The sequence below is a fragment of the Polyodon spathula genome, chromosome 1 (assembly GCF_017654505.1).
Source record: "Polyodon spathula isolate WHYD16114869_AA chromosome 1, ASM1765450v1, whole genome shotgun sequence".
NCBI classification, from domain to species: domain Eukaryota; kingdom Metazoa; phylum Chordata; class Actinopteri; order Acipenseriformes; family Polyodontidae; genus Polyodon; species Polyodon spathula.
This window is the reverse complement of record NC_054534.1, coordinates 37943532-37964268: the sequence shown is the minus strand read 5'-3', so window position 1 is coordinate 37964268 and position 20737 is coordinate 37943532. Positions and strand designations below refer to the sequence as shown.

At 36.9% G+C, this 20737-nt stretch overlaps 1 protein-coding gene across 1 annotated transcript in view; it reads right to left on the bottom strand.

Annotated features, from left to right (window-relative positions):
* Positions 1 to 5095: 5095 nt before the first annotated feature.
* The window catches only part of spef2 (sperm flagellar 2), a 55539-nt gene continuing 39897 nt past the window's right edge, over positions 5096 to 20737 (bottom strand). Inside the window, exons 23-39 of the mRNA XM_041257082.1 lie at positions 19483 to 19610; positions 18939 to 19077; positions 17999 to 18136; positions 15913 to 16073; positions 15587 to 15670; positions 14701 to 14842; positions 14244 to 14391; positions 13816 to 13938; positions 13114 to 13252; positions 10971 to 11200; positions 10232 to 10338; positions 9779 to 9961; positions 9531 to 9617; positions 8994 to 9167; positions 8571 to 8753; positions 8000 to 8122; positions 5096 to 5889 (exon numbers count right to left, since the gene is read on the bottom strand). Of these exons, the coding sequence (XP_041113016.1) occupies positions 5824 to 5889; positions 8000 to 8122; positions 8571 to 8753; positions 8994 to 9167; positions 9531 to 9617; positions 9779 to 9961; positions 10232 to 10338; positions 10971 to 11200; positions 13114 to 13252; positions 13816 to 13938; positions 14244 to 14391; positions 14701 to 14842; positions 15587 to 15670; positions 15913 to 16073; positions 17999 to 18136; positions 18939 to 19077; positions 19483 to 19610 (2355 nt within the window). The 3' untranslated portion in view covers positions 5096 to 5823. The remainder of the gene's footprint in view (positions 5890 to 7999; positions 8123 to 8570; positions 8754 to 8993; positions 9168 to 9530; positions 9618 to 9778; positions 9962 to 10231; positions 10339 to 10970; positions 11201 to 13113; positions 13253 to 13815; positions 13939 to 14243; positions 14392 to 14700; positions 14843 to 15586; positions 15671 to 15912; positions 16074 to 17998; positions 18137 to 18938; positions 19078 to 19482; positions 19611 to 20737) is intronic.

Below are 20737 nucleotides of genomic sequence, written 5' to 3'. Positions count from 1 at the left end.
CCCTATCTCTTACCTCTTGCTAGAATGTTCTTTAATAACACATGTTAAAGACAACACAACTTTAAACTGGAGCTGGATCTGCTCTCCTCCTATTTTCTTCTGTTTATCAAAGCTATCTGCCTATTTAAGCCATGTCACAATCTATTTTCCTTCTCTTGTGTTTTGCTTTTTCCTCCTCCTCTATATTTCAATTGCCGCATTGCCTCTGCGCCGGTTTCCTTTACCGGTAGCCTTACTATCTGGACCCCGTCCTTTGCCCTGGCCTGCAGGCCACTAATAGTTCAAAACAAGCACTCCTGGCCCACAGGCCATCATTATTCCCTCGAGGCTAGGCCTCTAAATACTAACCTATATTCTTCACGCAACCCTAGCTCCTGCCCATGAAATGTCAGTTGCTTCATATTTTCCTTTTACTAAATAACATTTCATTTACTATGCACCCGTTAACAAATCACTGGTCCCCGATCCCTTTATGAAGATTTTCAAGTTCTACACTTCAATAAAATGAGTGTTACTTTCTTCCTCCTGTTAACGTACAGAATACCAGAATCATATGTGTTATCCCCCTGCATCTGGAATTATGTGTTTGTGTATACTGTTGTTTATTTGTAACAAATCATGCCAAAACATGTTTGTTGGTTCAGGTGTTAACCCTTTAATATAAATTACCTTTACTTTCTGATAGGAAATACCTACAGTATTTAAGCATCAAGACTATTTCATGGAGTATTTATACAGAAACTGGGTCTGAATTCCCTTTTTTGGACAAATCCTATCATTAACCAAGGATAGCTCTGCTGTCCATTGATACATACATACTGTAAGGATACCAAGAGCGTACACTTTTTTTGTGTTGATTTTTAAAAGTATTCTAATAAAATGAAAGGTGCAATAGGTACTTAAGCACCGCCTTCTCTGCAAGTCTTGTAAGCCTGTAAAGAAGTCCTCAGGTGGTACAAAGGGAGAAATGCATCTCCTGGCGCTGATGAGCTGGGAAAAGTTTCCTAATGATTTCTTGGCCTTGTCCTGGGCTTCTCTTCCTGCCAGCTGCCATCTCCTCACTAAGGAGCTCCCCTTCCAGCTGTGGTGGTGTTAACTAGTTAGAAAGACTGGAGAGGCACTGCACCCAAAACCGGAAGCGATCTGGGCTCTGCAGAGTGTATAGCCTTGTACCTCCTGGTCTGGCATCAGGCAACATCTCAATGAATCTCATATTTCACTTGATGGGTACGACATGTAAATGTTTAAAAAAATTACCAAAATCTTTATATACATTTCCCCAGCTAAGATCCCATTGTGTCTGCTGTATGTCTATCCTGGAATACTGTATATGTGAAAAAAACCAAAAATGTTTATACTCTAATCATCTATATACATGCTGTATTGTACATTATGGAACATTCTGTAAATGGACAGTCACATCATAATAAAAGACACAGATAATTGTATAAACCTGGCTTGAACACATGTTTTGGTAATCTATGAACAGTCAAAACAGGCTGGTTTTTATTCTCATAACCACATTTTCATGTTTGGTGATGCTTTTAGAAATAAAAATAAAAAAACCCCCAGACAACAACAAATCCTATTTCCCCTTTTCAACCTCCATCCTTACCACTTTATGCATTTTCATTTTAGTTCTGTTTTTATTATCAAAAAAAGTAAAAGATCCCTGCTTACTCCACTTTGCTTTGCTTGATAATCTATAACAAATTAATGGATTTTGCTCCATGTAGTCTGTCTAACTGTTTGTGTGGCTGTTCGCAACCACTTATGTCTCTGTTTAGTCCCCTTCTATCTGATAACTAATCTGGGGTTTAAAGTTGAACATTGGCCTTTTTATTATTGGTATAACTTCGGTTTCAAACAAAGCAGGAACTTTACCATACCTCTTCCTTATTGGGGCCCTGTTTCCACCTGATCAGTCAATGCGTGCAGATTAGATCTTTATACGGTGAGGTGACAGATGTTTTTTTTTTTTTTTCTGTGTTGTGTAGCTTCATGCGTCATGTGCGTGGTTGATTCCACACAAACAGTCAATGTAGAAACATGTATGTGATAGAAACATGTATGTCAGTAAAACACATCCTCGTACACAGGTGTAAATCCAAAATTAGAGCTACAAGAATGTTGAAAAAGTTGATGACGTAGATCAACGATAGAAGTTCTTAGAATCATAATTTCTAAACATTTGATAATTATATATATATATATATATATATATATATATATATATATATATATATATATATATATATATATATATATATAGTGCCTATAGAAAGTCTACACCCCCTTGAACTTTTTTTTCACACTGTACCTTTCAACAACTTCATTCTTTTGAAAGCGCCTTGGTGCTCATGGTTGAGTCTTTGCTTTGATATGCACTGCCCAGCAGCGGGAACCTAAAGGACATGCTGAATTTATCCTAAAATCATGTGAATCCCTACAATTTAACACAGTTGGAGGCCACTTAACTTGGCGTGTGATTTTAAAGGTGATTGGTTACACCTGAGCTAATTTAGAATTACTATTACATGGGGGGTGGACACTTATCCAACCAAGCTATTTTAGTTTTTATTTTTAATTAATTTTCTACAAATTTCTAGAATATTTTTTTCACTTGGAAGTTGTGGGGTAGGATGTGTAGATAATTGAAAAAAAAAAAAAAAAAAAAAAGCAATTTTAATGCATCTTAATTCCAGGCTATAAGGCAAAAGGTAAACTTTTTGAAAGGGGATGTAGACGTTCTACAGGCACTGTATATATATATATATATATATATATATATATATATATATATATATATATATATATATATATATATAGCCACCTGTTGTACTTTGGGATGTTTAAATGTAATTCCGTCTATGGCTATTGCATGGTTATAAACCACCTGTAATGCTTTATTAACACTCTACAACATAGTTATTAAGCATCTATTATATATTTATAAAACATTAATAAGTAGCACCTTAATATAAACTTATCATTAAAAACTATAAAAAACATTTCAAAAGAAACTAGTGTAAACAGGTATATGCACATACAGAACTGTAAAAACAAAAGTAGTTTTTAATCTAAAACTAAAGTAACATGATTTATCTAGCATGTGTGTCACTCGCAGCACAGAATCCAGGTTGAGCTGCTGCAGCCCACAGCTTTGCAGTTTTCTGATCGAAATGTTTCTGCTGAAGTGCTGTGGCTAGCTTCCAGATGAAATCTCATCTACCTTGTACAAAAGAAAGGTCCAGTAGAGATAACAACAGGCATATATATATATATATATATATATATATATATATATATATATATATATATATATATATATATATATATATATATGTAGTGTTAATGAAATTTAACTTTTAGATCTTCCACAAACACACACACACAAATAGACATTCTAAGTAGTAAACTTGTAGAAATTATATTTTATAAAATATGGAGGACAAAGGCCAGCCCTGCAGGTGTCCGTCCTGAGCATAGGGTTCACTGTAGAGTGATGAGGAGAAACAGACCCTTCCAGTTTTACCTCCCTAACCCACGAGAGCGCCTGGGCCAATGTGACACTCCCTTCAGAGTCTCCAGTGAAGACCGGCCTATTTCATGAAGCCAGGATGCGAACCCACGCTGTATGACTCACCCTGGGCACCACGCGGCTGTGCTTCTACCAGGTGTAGCTTGTGGTGACGTCAGACCATAAAGTAAATTGACACACAGGACTGAGAGGTAAGCGTTGCTCCATGTTTTATTAATAAATAAAAAGCTTAAACAAAACACTTTACAAAAACAAATGGAACGTTGGCCGAAACAGACAGACAAAACACACAATGAACAAGCACTAAAGACAACAAGTATTGTGCTTGTATTAAGCCAGCACGAGTAGCAATTGTTATTATTCTTTTTAGTTTCTCTGTTACTCACATTTTATACATGTGACCGTTTCGAAATTAGCAATAAATTAATCTGGAGAAGGTCACATTCTGCACGAGTTTAGCATGGATGGGGAAGTTTAACCCCATCCATGCTGAAAAACAATTAACAATAAAATAACAGGTTTTTACATAAAAACAGTACATTTAAATAATAATAATAATACAACAAATACAAATACAAAATAACACAAAACATGAAATAAGCACAGGGGCATGGAGTACCTCGTCACACCTTCACTGAACTCAAAATTGTATAGTGTCGGATATGTGATTGCTGACTGTATTATGATTTCTATCGCTACCCAAGTATATCACTTAAATGAATCTAAAGCATGCACTGCTGAATTGGGCAGTGCTGCTTTGGAGTATATAGGCCATCATTATTGAATGATTACTTTCATAACTAGTGGTGCATTTGTTTATTTGGTTGGCCGATCAAGCTTTGAGCTTCTGATTACAGTATGTGACTAGACTGAAGCTGAGGGCTCTAAACATTGCTCTGATTGGTAGTTCTGAGATTTAGAAATGGTCCCAGTCTTGACCCCTTTGCCTTTTGGTTCATATACAATTGACAAGTTATTGTAAACCGTTTCCACTTAGTGTATGTTTAATATCTCTGTCTGATAGGTAACTGGATTATTCTGCACTTTTCCTGATTTTCCATTTTCCAAAATATCAACTGAGGACTCATGTTAAGACAGAAGACCTGGGTTGTTGCGGGACTTGGGGGTGGTTAATAATGTTAACCTTCCAGACTTTATTTTTTGTCACACATCTATTTAAATCTAATATTCTAAGTTCTACAGTTTTAATTGTATCTAAGAAAAACATTTTAAAAGAAACACGTGCTATAGCATACACTTTTTTCATTTTAAAACATGATATGTGGTACTACTTTAGGTTAAAGGAAGCTCTCAGTTTCTATGCCTTATTCTTGGGTTATCTGTTTGCACTTGCACTTTCTGGGGGTCCTTTCACCTCAGCACTGTCATCTCCTCTACCTTGCAACCTTCAATAAGCTTGATATTTAAACCCCAAGTCAAGCTCCCTTTCTTATTCATTCAAACTTTTTGTCTATTCCTCTCTGTGGCAGGGCTGTGGCCCTGCACTTGAGAAAACGTGTGTTTGTTTTTATTAATTTGGGGGGGGGGGGGGGGGGGGGTTGTTTTTTTGTAAATACTATTGTAAATAGAGAGCCAGATGTTTCACCTGTGATGTGTTGCCAGACAAATTTGTTTACTGGGAATCGCAGAAGACGATTGGATGGCAGCGGTTCCTTGACAGACTGGTGGGTGTGTCCCAGAGGAGCATTTCACTCTAAAGAGGAGCCATTGACACACCTCGCTGCTACGAGCCAGAACCATATACCAGTCTCTATAATCATGTGAGAAAAATGCCTTTCTGTGTGGCTAGCAGCCGAGAAGCTATTGTAAATCAATGATGCACGTCTGTGCGGTGTACTATTAACGGCAAGTTCTACTTCCATCTGCCACACCTTATCTCTATCACACTCCCCCTTCAACTGCATCTGCTTCTTGGCAGCTCACCTCATGAAAGGTGTCTTCCAGATACACGAAGATGGGACCCCAGCTAATTCCATACAAACCAGTAAAGGACAAAACCACTCAAGTCACAATCCTATCTGACAATTCGCAGACATTGTGCCTGCTCACTGAAATACAGCTATTTAACACCTCTTCCTGGAAAACACATTAAACACCAGACAACAAAATTAGTTACATTTTTCATTTTATTTTTATTAATTTCTGTTACGAATGCCACATTTGAGTAAAGCAAGATAATCAGTTTGAAGTAATAACTAAGCAAACAAATACATTTGTATATTATTGTTTGTTTGTGTTTCCCAGTACTGTTCCAGGGCTGTTTAACATGCACTTGAAGACTGGGTCTCCCCTTCATTCTGCTGGATTTGCAGAACTTTGTGAATATCCTGCAACAAAAAGGAAAGGAAATCTCATTTGTAGTTATCAAGCATTTGACTCAAATGCACTAGTATGCTTTAAATGAAAGAAAAGCTGCAGCATAACAATAGGAAATTAGGGAAAAAGTCCAGATTTATTTAAAATTCCACAATAGAAAAAATATATATTTTGAGGCAACTGACAAATGAAATCTAGTTTATTTGTATGCACGGTCATGAGATCCCAAAAGAAATGACAGCATGCCATCTGTAAAAACTAGTAAACAACTACATATACATAGCAAGCATCAGGGCTTATTTAGAAAATGTTTTTACATTTTTTTGTATAAAGGACAGTGATTTACTGTCAGAAGTGGATGCTAGTGGTGTTAAAATTCCCTTGAATAGGTTACTGTTGAGAAACAGTTCTGCATGCACTTCTACTTAACTCAAATACGTGTGCAAAGTCTGAACCCTTAAACCGCATATGATCACATTTGCTTTCCCTATCTTGCAGCAGATCTTAAAACAACATCAGTGTGGTTTTAGATTCTTTTCTTTTTATCTGCTAAGTGAAACCTATTGGGATTTTTTTTTTTTTTAAGTCAGGACCATTTTGTTCTACATTTTTGTTTCCTTTCATGATAAGGAAAGCACATTTCATTGGATGATTTATTGTCAGTGTTGTAGACCACTACCAACATGTGGTATGCTTAGTGCCACCCCAAGCGTGCATTCTGTATATTTGTTCTAGATGTTGTCTGCTAATGTAGTGTCTCTCTAGTGATATCACTACACCTGCTTAAGGTTTTGGTTAAATATCTGGCACCAAATATAGTAAATCTAAAACTTTAAATTGGTTGAACAAGTGTGTGAAGGTTGCATTAATATTGCTGTTATTGTGTTACTATTGTTCAAACATACATAGAAATATTGATAAACCACCTACCAAAACATCTTCTTGCAATGAACGTGAAATTACTCCTGGCTCATTCTATTATTCTGCCCCTGCTGTTTTTTTATTGCTTAAGGTCAGTATACTTTTCAAGCAACTTGTTGAAAAGCGGACATAAAGCAATTTTCACAAAAGTTGCTCAAATCAAGATTGTTTAGACTTTGTCTTGATCTATTCACATGGTGACATCTGCTTTAAAAATCACCTACAGCAAGATTATTCCTAAGTTACCAGTCAATGTTGTCCGAAAGTAGCCTAGTATTTAACAGGCTATAGGAGAACTGGATTGTGTGGGTGTATTTCTTTATTTCTAACATAGGCTGGTGATAGGACTTATGGTATGAGACAAATTGACACAGTCAGCATGATTTTCAAAATGGGCAAAATATGAACTACTGTAGGTTGCAAAGTGATTTCTAAAAGCTGATTTGGGTCACTAATTATATGTCTTTCAAAGGGTTTAGATGAAATTAATCATGTATTCACTTGTAGATGCTTAAAAATTCAAGTGACATGGTTACATTAATCAGGCTTTAAAAATCACTTTGTGACCTATTTCTTATTTTGCCCCTTTTGAAAATCATGCTGTTTGTCTCCAACACCATGGCAACTGATGCCTATTTGAACTGCTGACAGAATGCAGTAGAGCAAAAGAGCTCATCTGGGAGAAGCAGAAGGTCGTTGAAGTGGCCAGTGTATTATTCAACCATTTTTATTCTTGTAATAACCACAGTACTTAACAGCTGTTTGTGGAGTTTCCTCTGTATATATGTCAATGTGCATATTTATACAGGAAATATTTTGACCTCAATAGCAGAACATGAGTGATGCCATTTATTGTCTCTGTAAAAGACCATCAACTATAATGTACTAGTGAGATTCTAGGTTAAGATAATAAAAACAATTACAAACAATTCAAATAAATGTTTATGGTGGAATAACAAGACCAGAGAAAGTTATTCTTCAAATTTATTTTTAAATGATACAGTAGTTTCTAGCCTAATAGATTAAACAGCTAGGAAAAGCATGCAAGCCTTGATATGAAATTGTATTATGTTTGGTATAATTAATTCACCAAAACATCCAATGAATTCCAACAGTTATACAAATTATATTTATTTTATTAGACTAATCATTTCATTTATCATATTATATTATTGTTTTATTTTTTTAAGAAACACTTACTGTGAGTTTGTATAGAAGGTTGTTCTCAATCAGGTCCAATATGAATGGATGCTGTGAAAGGATATTATATGGAATTGCTTCCGAATCCTCATATCCAAACGCTTTGTAGATCTGACTAATGTTCTGATTAAGAAAAAAAAAAAAAAAATCTTAACATGCTATAAGTTATAGGGCTACCAGATTTGCAGAGTATCAGACACAGGATTGTTCATAATTAGTTCATACTTATATAACTGGTCATTTATTTATGTACCTGTACATTTCAAAGTGTCAGAACACAAATACCCTTTTGTTAAATCATATACAAAAGAGGGACTTTCACTGTAAGTACAATTTCTATATTATTCTATGAAGCTTATACAGCAAAACAAAAGATTTAAATCATATATACCCAGGGCTAATTTGTAAAGCCTACTTAATTGTTAGAAAGGAACACATCTGAAATTCTCAGGATACAATAAATCAGAAGGAAATATTGCCTGGCAGTGAAGGCAAAATAAAACGCTGTATTTCAGTCCTAAGATATTATTAAAAGAATAAATGACACGAAAGTGTATTTCTTTTAGCTTACCTCATAGTATTCAGCCTGAGTCTTGTCCTGTGAATGAAATCTGTTGTGATCTCCAGTCTTGAAGTCCCCATGACAGAGAGCTTTGACTAAAGCACCAAGTGACACTCTCACTCCATCCGCGGCAGGTGGGGTTTCACTCTCTGATGGGTCATCTGAGGGTATCTCATCCATGTTTGGCACTGACTAAAAACAGCATTAGCATGGATCATATCGTGCTGTACTTCATATGGAAAGACATTTAAAATAACATTGCATAACATTAATAAAGGATAAAGGCGTCTGCTAACTAACAAACAATGAACATAAATATGTAACAAAATGTTGTTAGTAACTGGTATTTGATTAACAGAGATCGTCAGTGGGCTTCAATGTGTTGTGTATGAAAACAAAAAAAGTATTTAAGAATATTTTCATTTAAGGTACCTTAAGGAAGTTAGAACTGGTTTTCCTTCCAGTGATGTATTCTCCTGTAGTGACACTTAGTGCTCTGTAGAAGCCTTGAACAGGATCAGGATGTGCAGCAAAGTACAGCAGCATGTTTACATAGTCAAGCTGTCTCACTGAGGTTTGGTGATCAGAAAACAGCATGAAGAAAAACTGCAAGCCAAATGGTTTTTTAATTAAAAAAAATTGCAAACAAAATCCACACTACAATTGAGATGTCAGTGGTACTTATTCTGAACAACAAGAATATTAACAGGCCCTCTAGATTTCAGACTAAAAAATATGTATAAGGTATACAATATATGTTAGATTATTTTATCCACTGTATATCAGTACAAAAGAGAGCTATAAATGTATATGTTATTGAAATAAATTCTGTACTTTTGGAAACTAAACAAGTAATGCAACTAAAAACATGCAACCTTTTGCTATCATATGCGACCTCTATACATGTTTGTTTCTACAAATAATGTATCAGTGGCATGACGATTCTAGTACAGTATTTACCATCCCTACCTTTTTCAGATTTTCCATTCTGTCATAAGGAATTGGTTCTGTTGGATCATTAGGGATTTGAATGTCACTTGTAAACCATACATCAGTCTGCAATGAAGGAACATATAATATACCGGTAGATTGTACAGTAAGAAGGCATGTGACATACTTGTTCAAAAATAGAAGGTGTTTGAACAAGATAGGCTATACACATCCTTGTCAAGGACATAAACAACACAAAACAACACTTTTCTTGAAAAAAAACCTGCCTTGTTAAATTGTTCTTCTGTTACAAATCCTGATCCATCAGTATCGAGACCCTTAAACCTCTCCAAAGTCTGAAGGAGCTGTCTCTGAGAGGGGTATGGCCATGGCTGAGCTGCTAATAACAGGAACTTGTGCCAGTCAATGAGCTCAGAGTCCAGGGTTAGCAGTGCCACCAGCTCCTGTATCTATTAGAGGGGGAGCACATCTTAGTAAATCATTCTGTATGGCCTGGTTGGTGCAGAAGATGTTTGTTTGAATATTGGATGGCCAGTTTTATTCTTGGCGCTTCAAGAAAGGTTGATATCATGCAACATAAAATAGACACGGCTTCTCAATATGAACACAATCACTGGTGTATAACAAATACACAGTATACAAAATACAAACCATGCAAAATGTACTGTATTTAATATTTATTCAATATCCTTTGTTAGAAAACCGTAAATTACACATACCTTTGTTGCAGAGAGATGCATCCAGATGTCAGGAAGTAAGTCATTCCCCAGGTTCAGAGACGTTAGCTCTTGCAAAATATCTGTAAAATCTTTACTGGACATCAGACCTAGAATAAATTTGAAGGTTATTTTTAAGGAGCTGATACAGTGGATTCATATGCAGTGTTATTAGGCTGAACTGATTTCACCATCTTTTATACCAGACATGAATGAGCAGCCTCCAAAGTAAACAATTCATAAAGCAGAATACCTTACTCCGACTGATGGAAATGCTACAGACCAATAGTAACAAATTACACATGCTGCATGTATGTTCCTGATTGGGCTTCAATGACTAGCACAACTTTTCATTTGCTTTTGGAATCCCAGTCTTACTTGTTTTGTGAGAAGTCAAAATAACACTTCAAAATGTGTTTTCGCAACAGAAAGCATATTGTTTTCTGGGACACAAAGAGTATACATGAATATGATTAAAATACATTAATGAAAAAATAAAAACAAACATATAAATATCCTCATAAAACTTTACCACAATATTTCCCCATGGTTATACTGTGCATTTGCCATAGTTTACCCTGGTTTAAAATTTGACATGCATTACCAATGCCTCGTTATTCTTTACAATGCTTACCTATGCTTTACCATACTTTCGCTGTGCTTTGTTACACTTTTCTATCTTTTTACTATGGTACACTTTTATAAGGGTAAAACTGAGCAAAAGTAAAAATCAGATACTCACCTTTTGGTGCTGCTCTGCGGAACTGTTCATATAAAGCACTGAGCTGTAGGATAGTCAGAGTACTATCAACCTGAAACTCTACAGAAGGAGGTCGCAGGGGAGTCGCAGGGTCAGGGAACACTTTCAAATCCCCACTGATGTAGAAATCCATGCTCGTGAGAACAAGTTCGTTCTGGATCTTTGTTGCTGCCTCTATGTGATGGCGGATTATTTCTGTGATTTGGTCAATACTACAGAAAAAAATAAAATTAAGTATTTGCTTCATTTATCTACTCTTGATTGAAAGGGTAGGGAAAGGTTTAGAATTGACATAGGCTTTGTTTTATACTGGATTTTTATTTATTTTGAAAATTGTGTCTATTTATTACAAACTTCCACTAAATATATAACAAGGGATTTCCTCCTATGACTGTCAGGCACTACTGCTGCAGTATTTTCAGTATGACACACTAGGTTCATCCAACCATCTAGATGTACAGTGCAGCTATCCTACTTCTGAACAGTGATTCCATAATGTCCTATGATAAGCAAAACCTGTATTGGCACAGCATGTTATAGCAGAGCTCCTGTGCTCAAGCGATCTGCCAGGCTGAAAGGTGGTGGGCATCTCTGCCTAGTACGATGGCCGAAAATGATGCCTTGTCTGTGGAGAGCTCAGGCATTGTATGGTTTACTGCCCCCTTAAGGATGAAGAGGAGGGGCCAGCATGGTCACTGCCGGAATGGCCCACACCGTTGGCAGCATTGCCGCTGCCAGACTTGCCACTACCGGAGTGCCCAGCATCACCTCCACTGCCGGAGTGCCCCTCACTGCTGTCAGCATTGCCCCCTTGAGGATGAAGAGGAGAGGCCGGCATGGTCACTGCATGGTCACTGCCTCTACCAGAGTACCTAGCGCTGCCACCACCACTGCCAGAGTGCCTGTCCTGTTATCAGCATTGTTGCTGCCAGCATTGCCATTGCCGGAGGGCCCAGCGCCGCTGCTACTGCCGGAGTGCCCCTCGATGTGGTCAGCATTGCTGCTGCCAGCGTTTCCACTGTCGGACTGCTCAGCACTGCTGGCACTGGCGGAGTGCCCCGAGCTGCTGACAGCATTGTCGCTGCCAGCATTGCCACTGCCGGAGTGCCCAGTACTGCCCCTTCTGCCGGAGTGCTCCGCGCTGTTGTCAGCACTGCTGCTGTCAGCATTGCTGCTGCCCACCTTGCCACTGCTGAAATGACCTGCACTGCTGTCAGCATTGTTGCTGTCAGCATTGTTGCTGGCAGCGTTGTCACTGCAAGCTGCATGTCTGGAAGAGCCAGCATTTCCATTGCCAACATGGCAATGGCTGGAGTGCCCTGCACCACTGTCAGCATTGCCACTGCCAGCTGCACGTCTGGAGGAGCCAGCATTTCCTCTGCCAGTATTGCAGCTGCTGGAGTGCCCCGCAACAGTCAGCAATGCTGCTGAAGCATTACCATTGCTGGAGTGCCCCGCACCGCTGTCAGCATTTCTGCTGCCAGCGGGGCCACTAGCAGCATTTTTGCTGTTGGAGTGCCCCATACCGCTGCCAGCATCGTCTTTACGGGAGGTTTCTGTCCTGATCGAGGTACCTCCCCTCATGTGCGCATCACATATGGCTGCCAACGGCCACCTCCCCCCCAAAAATACCAACCCCCACACCTCATGTCCATCTTTCTCCACATAGATTCTGATGGGCGGGTTGATGATCAGGTCTGTGTGAAGGCTAAGGCCTGAGGAGGGACCTGTGTTGAGGGGAACCTTAGAAAGGTAATGTGTGTGACTTTGGTCACCGGTAAATGACTTAGCCGTCCGGTTATAGTTAAGAACTTGTCCACTGGCAGGGCTTTCACCCTGCCACACTGACACAGTAATTAACAAGTAAAGGGTTTGATAGCACATCTTGTTTAAAATACTATTGTTCTAAAGTGAGTTTATTCATTCATATGAAGCAAGTGTAAAGGTTATTGCTTTGAGCCCATAGGGCAGTGATATTTCCATACCTGGAAGCAGTATGTTATGAACAGAAAAAAAAAGCTAAATACTTTACTTCCAAACAGAGATAAACCATTTAACTGTGTTCATTATTTATTCTACAAGGGTTTACAGCTACCACATTACTCCAGTGCGTCCAAAACATTACCTTTTCATTTCTGCCAGGAACCTTGCTCCAGACCACTCCTCAATTTCTTTGTAAGCCTCTTCTGCTTTTCTTAATAAGTCTCGAACAACAGCCAATGACTTTGACTTTATCAATTCAAGGCGTGCCTTTACCATGTATTCTACCAAGACAAATATATTAGCAGTTTGTGTTCAAAACATTTTTACTCCTATGAGTGATATACAATTTATGACTTGATGCTATGCCTCTAACAATTTTCAGTGTTAATCTGTATGGTAATTTAGCAGTTTGATAAAGTATTTCTTTAAGCATGCCCAAGCTTCAATATTCTTTTAACTTTTCAAACAAGTCTGCAACAGATTGACAGAAGGGGAATGCACATATAAAGCCCAGTTCATGCGTTGCATTTGAACAGATATTGTACGACTGGAACTTTGAAGCATTTTAACTGTGAGATAATACTATAAATATATTTTTTTTAAATACCAGACTGCTTATGTACTCATTTTTGGTCACATCAAAGAAGGTTCTGATAATCTGGAACTTTCATTCTATATATATAAAATGTGTCCTGTCTTATAAGAACATGTCACTGTTTATATTTATAACACCTATTTAGCAGAGATGCTGAGTAAACATATACATAGTATAGGCAGTCAGTAAATACATTATAATTGACTGGACACATAACATATTACATCCAGTATTTTCTGAATGGTTTACCTTCATGTTCTAGTGCACTAAAATACTCCTGTCTTATTTTCGTTTTCAGCTCCCTCTTTTTTTCCTCCTCAATGTCATCTTCTGATGGAGGTGGTAGGGGTGGAGGTGTGGGAGATGGAGCTCCTGAAATTACAACATTAATGACATATAAACACTTTTGGTCTTGAAAAACAACTTTTATGATTTGTGAAAAAAACTGACATGAAAATCTTACTACACATATAGGTATAAGTATGTGTTTGTTCAGTAAAGGAAACAGTTATTGATATTACCAGTTGTCGACGTACAGTAAGAGGGAATAACTCATTGAAGAAGGTGGAGACATTGCTTTTTTATTTGTGTTTTATTGGTGTATAGTGTATTATACAGCTTCACATTAAGACAGTAATCTAGAATGCTCTGAGAGCTTTTAATTACATTTACATTACCTTTCTTTTTAGCAGACTTCTGGTCCTTTCTCTTATCCCTTCCACCTGCTGCAGCTGAATCCTGGGAAGATTTCTGCCTTTCCCTCTCTTCAATCCGCCTCCGCTCCTCTGTCTCCTCAGTCTCCCTTTGCTGGACCTCAGCAGCAATCTAGAAAGGCACACCATCATTCATTTCAACTGTATTTTTGAAAGACTACTTTCTAACATTGTCATGTCAAGACAGCGACAGAAGTTACAATTTAAAAACAATACAAATTATACTATTCAAAAAGTTCCTGCAACCAACCAATTTCAATACCCCTTTGTACCTTTGTACCTGCCATCAACTTTTTCCACTCTTATCAACAGCTATGATTGCCTCGACAAAACCATTTAGAATATTTACGAGCAGCTTTTGTTGTACTTCTTGAATGTATTGTATTTAAATAATAAAAAATTACAAAAAACATGATCTCACCATATTGGAAACTGCTGTTAATGCTGCCTGCCAGATGTCCCTGACAAGCATCTCATCTTTACTTGCATGATTTTCTGTTCTGTTTTTAATTTTTGTTCCACTTTGATCAGACGACAAAGGTCTTCTGGGCACCAGAGGGATTCTGGAAACAAATAAATGTCATTTTCCAGTATTTTTTTTTTTAATAATTAACATAAAAATGAACAATAATATGTATAGTAAAGAAAAGGCTTGCTCATAACTACCAGTGTATTATTATTCAAATTTGGACCTTTAGATTTATCAGTTTCTCCACAACTTGTCATAGTATGCAGCATCGTATCAAGAGCTGACATTCTACCGAGGTCAAACTTAGGTTTCAAGCTATAGCTGCAGTATTTATATGACTGCTTGGTATTTACTATTCAACCTCTAATTCTATGTTACACGGCAAATCAACAGAGAAAATTAAGAAGTCTTTTGTATGTTACTATCATTTTTACATGAGCATCAGTATTGATGATGCAAAAAAACAGCTGAGGACACGACCTCCATGTCCTCATAGCTAGTTACGGCCGTGTTAGTATGTACAAGGTTTTTGCACATGACTGTTGGGTTTATTTTTCCGCTCTTTTCAAAAGTTGCTTGAGGATTGTCTTCCTTTTGCCATTCTCCTTAACTTGACATGATATATGTCTGAGCTATGGACATCTTGATGTTTCAATCACAAAACAATCAAAATTTACATTTTTTCACCTAGTGAACTGACTCACCATACTGTACTGGTTTTGTTTGTTGTGACATGATGTATTACCACAAAAACGGTGTCTGCTGTCTGTGTATTTTGTCTACCAAACGCTAATTCCTTTGCAAGTCCCTGCTCTGAATTTTTAGATACTTTACTTACTTTTTCATTTTCTGCTTCTTGTCTTCTCCTTCTGCTTCCCTTTTGGCTGCACTTTTTGTTTGCCTTTCAGATTGTGTAGATCCACTGGAAGAAGATAATACATGTAGAAGGTTCAAAGATATGCAGTCCATGGGTTCAGGGTTTTGGAGTTTCCAAAACGTTTTTATAAGTCTATAACTGATCTATTTTTAAGTAATTTAGCTGTTGCAGAATATCTTCAAAAGTATAGAGAAAAGTGAAGTTATCCAATCCAAAATATGTTAGATAAATTGTGAACATATCTTCATGTCATATTGTTAGGAAAGAAAGTTCTGTTCTATTTATACCTCTTTGGCACCTCAAGATCGCCATTTTGATCCACATTGATAATGTCTACTAATGGGATGCGTGTAAACTCCTGACTGGCTTCAGGAAGAATGTTTTTTTCTATGCCTTTGTAGTAATCGCGGAGCAGACGTAGTGTGTCCTGGAACCGGTCCACTGATACCTGCAAAATGGAATATTCTGATGCTGAGACAACAGTCTTTACTGCTGTTTAATGTACAGTGTGAAAACATTAAACCAAACAGTAAAACTTCAAAGTTCAAATTAAAATAAAAGCATAGATCAACTGAGCATGGCAGATCATTAAAGAGTTTAAAGTGAAAGTCCTTTCTGTAAACATTAGACCGTAAGTGACGAGCCCATTAAAACCTATTAGCAGGAACTGAGTGGTGTTCTGCCTTTGATATGTCAATGACAGTCAGTATATTGAGCATTTTATATAGGCAGCATTTGCTACTCGTCACAATGCTAGAAAAATAAAAATTATAAAGTTTTACAATAAAGTTTTATAATTATAAAAAATAAACTTTCCTTTCACAAGGATTCAGAGAAAACTGAACACTGTCCTCTTTCTGAACTCCAAAAAGTTAGAATTAAGAATCTCCACCTTTTTAATGTTAATAACAATATGTTTAGAAGTGTTCCGGGGCTCAATCATCATAATTAGAGTGGATTCTCTGGCACCCTTTGTGTGACAGTGTCAAAAAGATGGCTGCAGTGGGTGACGTCAGACCAGAAACAGGAACCAACACAAAATAAACAGAGAGGTGGAGTTTGGTGAAGCTGAGCATAATGAACAAACAGAAAATAAAAGGTTGCAAAGACAAACAAAAAACACAGGTCACGGCACTTTCTCCAAAATAAACAGACAAACAAAACAGACTACACAGACAAACACGGTGAGCTGATATTTTAACTATTATTATTATTGTTACTTCCATCTCCAATCCCGTTCTCCACTCCCCGAACACACAACCCCGAGTGAGTAAAAATATGCTGCTTTTATGCAGCTGTACCGAGACTCGATTGCTAATCAATCATTCAATTGGAGTCTCGGACAACTGCACATGAATTAATAAAGTGCAATTCCCCATGCTCGCATATTATTACATTTTACCTGCAAGTGAAGATCAGTGCAATCCTTGTGCCTAAATACAAATATACATTTTAAACAACACAGACCCATTTATATCCCATGTACCAATGACTATACACCAACATTAACACACAACACACAACATATAATACTGAAATACACACAGGGGCGGCAACATTGCCACAGACAGACACAACAAAGGGTGCACAAGGAGCTGGACTAATGTGATTAGGGATAGACACAGAACACTGCAAAGTAGGTATTTATTAAAAAAATGTATCTGATAGTGTTTCATTATAGGTTTGTAATACAAGGGCCACTTAAAATCATAGATATTTCCCCTCTGGCAATCCCTGTGTGATTGGTTACAAAACATTTCATTTCAATTCAATTCAATTTCAATTTTATTAAAAAAAACAAAAACACAGTAGCATTTTTCAATTAGTTTAACTTTTAAAAAAAATGAACCTATGTGCTTTGTGTAATAACAGGTTAAACACTACCAGCTGTCACCTATAATTTATTACACTGATGTGAATACAAGCCTCCAACTGACAAAACGGTGTTGTAAATCACATCTGGTATGGGAAAATGTATATAACCACATTCACAAAGGCATCCTGAAACAAATTGACACTTTTTAAAACCACTAAAGTTGGGCCACCAGATATGGAGAATAATGGCAGGATGATAATTGACGGTAAAACCAAGTAAATCAGATGCACATGATATCAACTTAATTTACAGGATGCAGTAACATTTTGTTAATTATTCCGGAAAGTTGTTTTTCAGTAAATATGCCAATTGCTAAGTATTCTGAGTACCATTTAATGGTTATTAATTAGTTGAGTAACCTTCTATTAACATAATCAGATTCAATAATTTACAAACTAATGTTCCCAGTCACTCAACAATGAAATAAATTAGTATCATACCTAATAGTGCATTTTTTTAAATGTATTTCTGAAACACTAGAAATGTTCTTCCAGTACCTGCATCAATGAGGAGTAGTGGTTTATAAGGATCCCTGTGTGATCTTCTATCCAACCATTGTTTATAATATTATTACTTTCTTGTGCTGCTTCTTCCTTTCGATTATCACAGATATCCCACAGTCGCTCTCTCAAGTCCTGGGAAAAAACGAGAATAAATCTTATCACTGCTATGTTGTCTTTTTTTCCCCATCTTTTAGCTGTTTTAATCATTTGCCTTATTTTGATGAAATCTTAAGATTTTGTTTTTATTTTTAGTAATGGCCATGTAATTAACAATTTAACAGCACTCCTTTGGTATAGTTCTTAGGCGATAAAAAATGATCTATTCAATGGCTATTTTCAAAACTTTCAGTTACAGGTTAACAAACCAAACTCACCCCTGCTGTACAAATAACTCTAAAGTCTTGTATTAACATTTAGAAATAACTGAAAACATATAAACAATTCTACTCTGCATTATTGGATTAAGTGCCATCATTTAACAGAGAAAAGATGCACGCTGTATTTGCTCCAGAGAGCAAATGCAGAAAAACAAAGTAGATTTACAACTTTTGCCTTTCTGTGACCGGTTTCTAAAAAATAATCTATAGGAATGGTGAAAAGAAACAGTAAAACATGTGTTGTCTTTATAAACAGTTAACTGTAATTCAAATGAAGGAAAAAGGTTTTGACATATCACTGTAACTGTCGTAACATTGTGCAAATCAGATTTTGTAGGCCAAATGTAGGAGGTTGAGGGAGAATAATCTGATGTATCACTTCTGATTAAACCACATGATTGCAAAATATAAACAACATGTAAATGATTGAATAATCTAGTAACAGTGGTTAAGGGATATCCTGAGCTTACTCAGTCCAAAATAATCTAAACAAACATTTTTTGCCAAAGCTTTCTTCTGTGGCCAACTTTATAGCCAAACATTTTAAACTCACGTACATCAGCTCTCTGGTGCAGCTCTGCTTTTGTCTCCTCATCTTCTCTCATGTCATCAGAGATGCAGTTGTACTCATGTTGCCATTGTGACACAAATTCTTGCTTGTGGTCAGGGCGTTTAAGATACTCTTTAAACTCTTTTCTGCTCATGTAAAGTTAAATTTTAGTTAATAGCAGAGTAATCATGATGGCTTGAAAGTCAGTAATATACTATACATGTCCATTTGAATGTTGTTTAGGAGACTTGAATAGCGTTAGTACTGAAAATGTGTTAGCAGCATTTATTTGTGGTAGCTGGGGGCACCTTAGCTATTGCCCTTAGCAACAATTTGAACTATTGTTATCCTGAATCCCCCAGTGGTTATAATGGCCGTTGTATCCTAGGTACAGTTTTTAGTTTAGTTCGGGGACCTATCGAAGGGAAATCAATCATACTGTCAAAATATAAAGTTGGAGCAATACAAATCCTGTTTTCTTTTTGAACCTGGAATTGTATCCATGATAAAAAGGATTTGTGTGCATTAACAGAAGAAGAAAAAATTCTCACCTGATATCGAACAAGTAATGGATGATTAAGTCCTGTTCAATCCGTAGATTGTGCATCACAGTCTTGGTGTTATTAATGTAAGTATCACACACATTCTCCCAGTATGGGACCAAATATTCAGCTATTTCCTGTTAAAAGCATACAGTAAAAGTGTACTTTAATTCGACACTGTATAAATGCTAAAGATTAAAAAGATTAGTTGCTGCAGCTTCCTAGTACTAATATTAGGCCGTAATACTTTCTTGTGCAATAGGTCAATTTCACTCCAAAGGTCAAGCTACAAACCGACCATGTGATACATATATATATATATATATATATATATATATATATATATATATATATATATATATATATATATATATATATATAGTGGCTTGCAAAAGTATTCAGACCCCTGATCAATTCTCTCATATTACCGAATTACAAATGGTACATTGAAATTTCGTTCTGTTTGATATTTTATTTTTAAACACTGAAACTATAAATTATTGTAAGGTGTAGCAGGGCGGTTTAATTACTTATCAATTACTGTAAGGTAACATTGGTTTTATGTTGGGAAATATTTTTAAGGAAAATAAAAAACTGAAATATCTTGCTTGCATAAGTATTCAACCCATGTGCTGTGGAATCTCCCAGTTTGCACCGATGAAAGAAATTGCCCTAACGAGGACACAATTACCTTACCATTGGCCTCCACCTGTGAACCATTAAAGTTGCTGTCACATTTTCTGGATAAAAACCCCACTGTTGAAGGATCATTGGTAAGGCTGTGAATCTGAAGGAAAATGAAGACCAAAGAGCATTCAACAGAAGTTAGAGATAAAGTAATACAAATGCATAGATTAGAGAAAGGGTACAAAATAATATCCAAGTGTTTGGATATCCCAGTGAGCACAGTTGGATCAATAATCATAATCAAGTGGAAGCTGCATCACACCACCCAGGCACTGCCAAGAAAAGGCCGTCCCTCAAAGCTCAGCGCTCAAACAAGAAGGAGACTTGTAAGAGAAGCCACAGAGAGGCCAACAATCACTTTGAAGGAGCTACAGAGTTCAGTGGCTGGGAGTGGAGTAATGGTGCACCAGTCAACCATATCAAGAGCTCTGCATAACACTGGCCTGTATGGGAGGGTGGCAAGAAAGAAGCCGTTACTCAAAAAGTACCATCTGAAAGCACGTCTGGAGTTTGCCAGAAAGCATGAGAGTGACCCAGCTGCGATGTGGGAAAAGGTTTTGTGGTCAGATGAGACCAA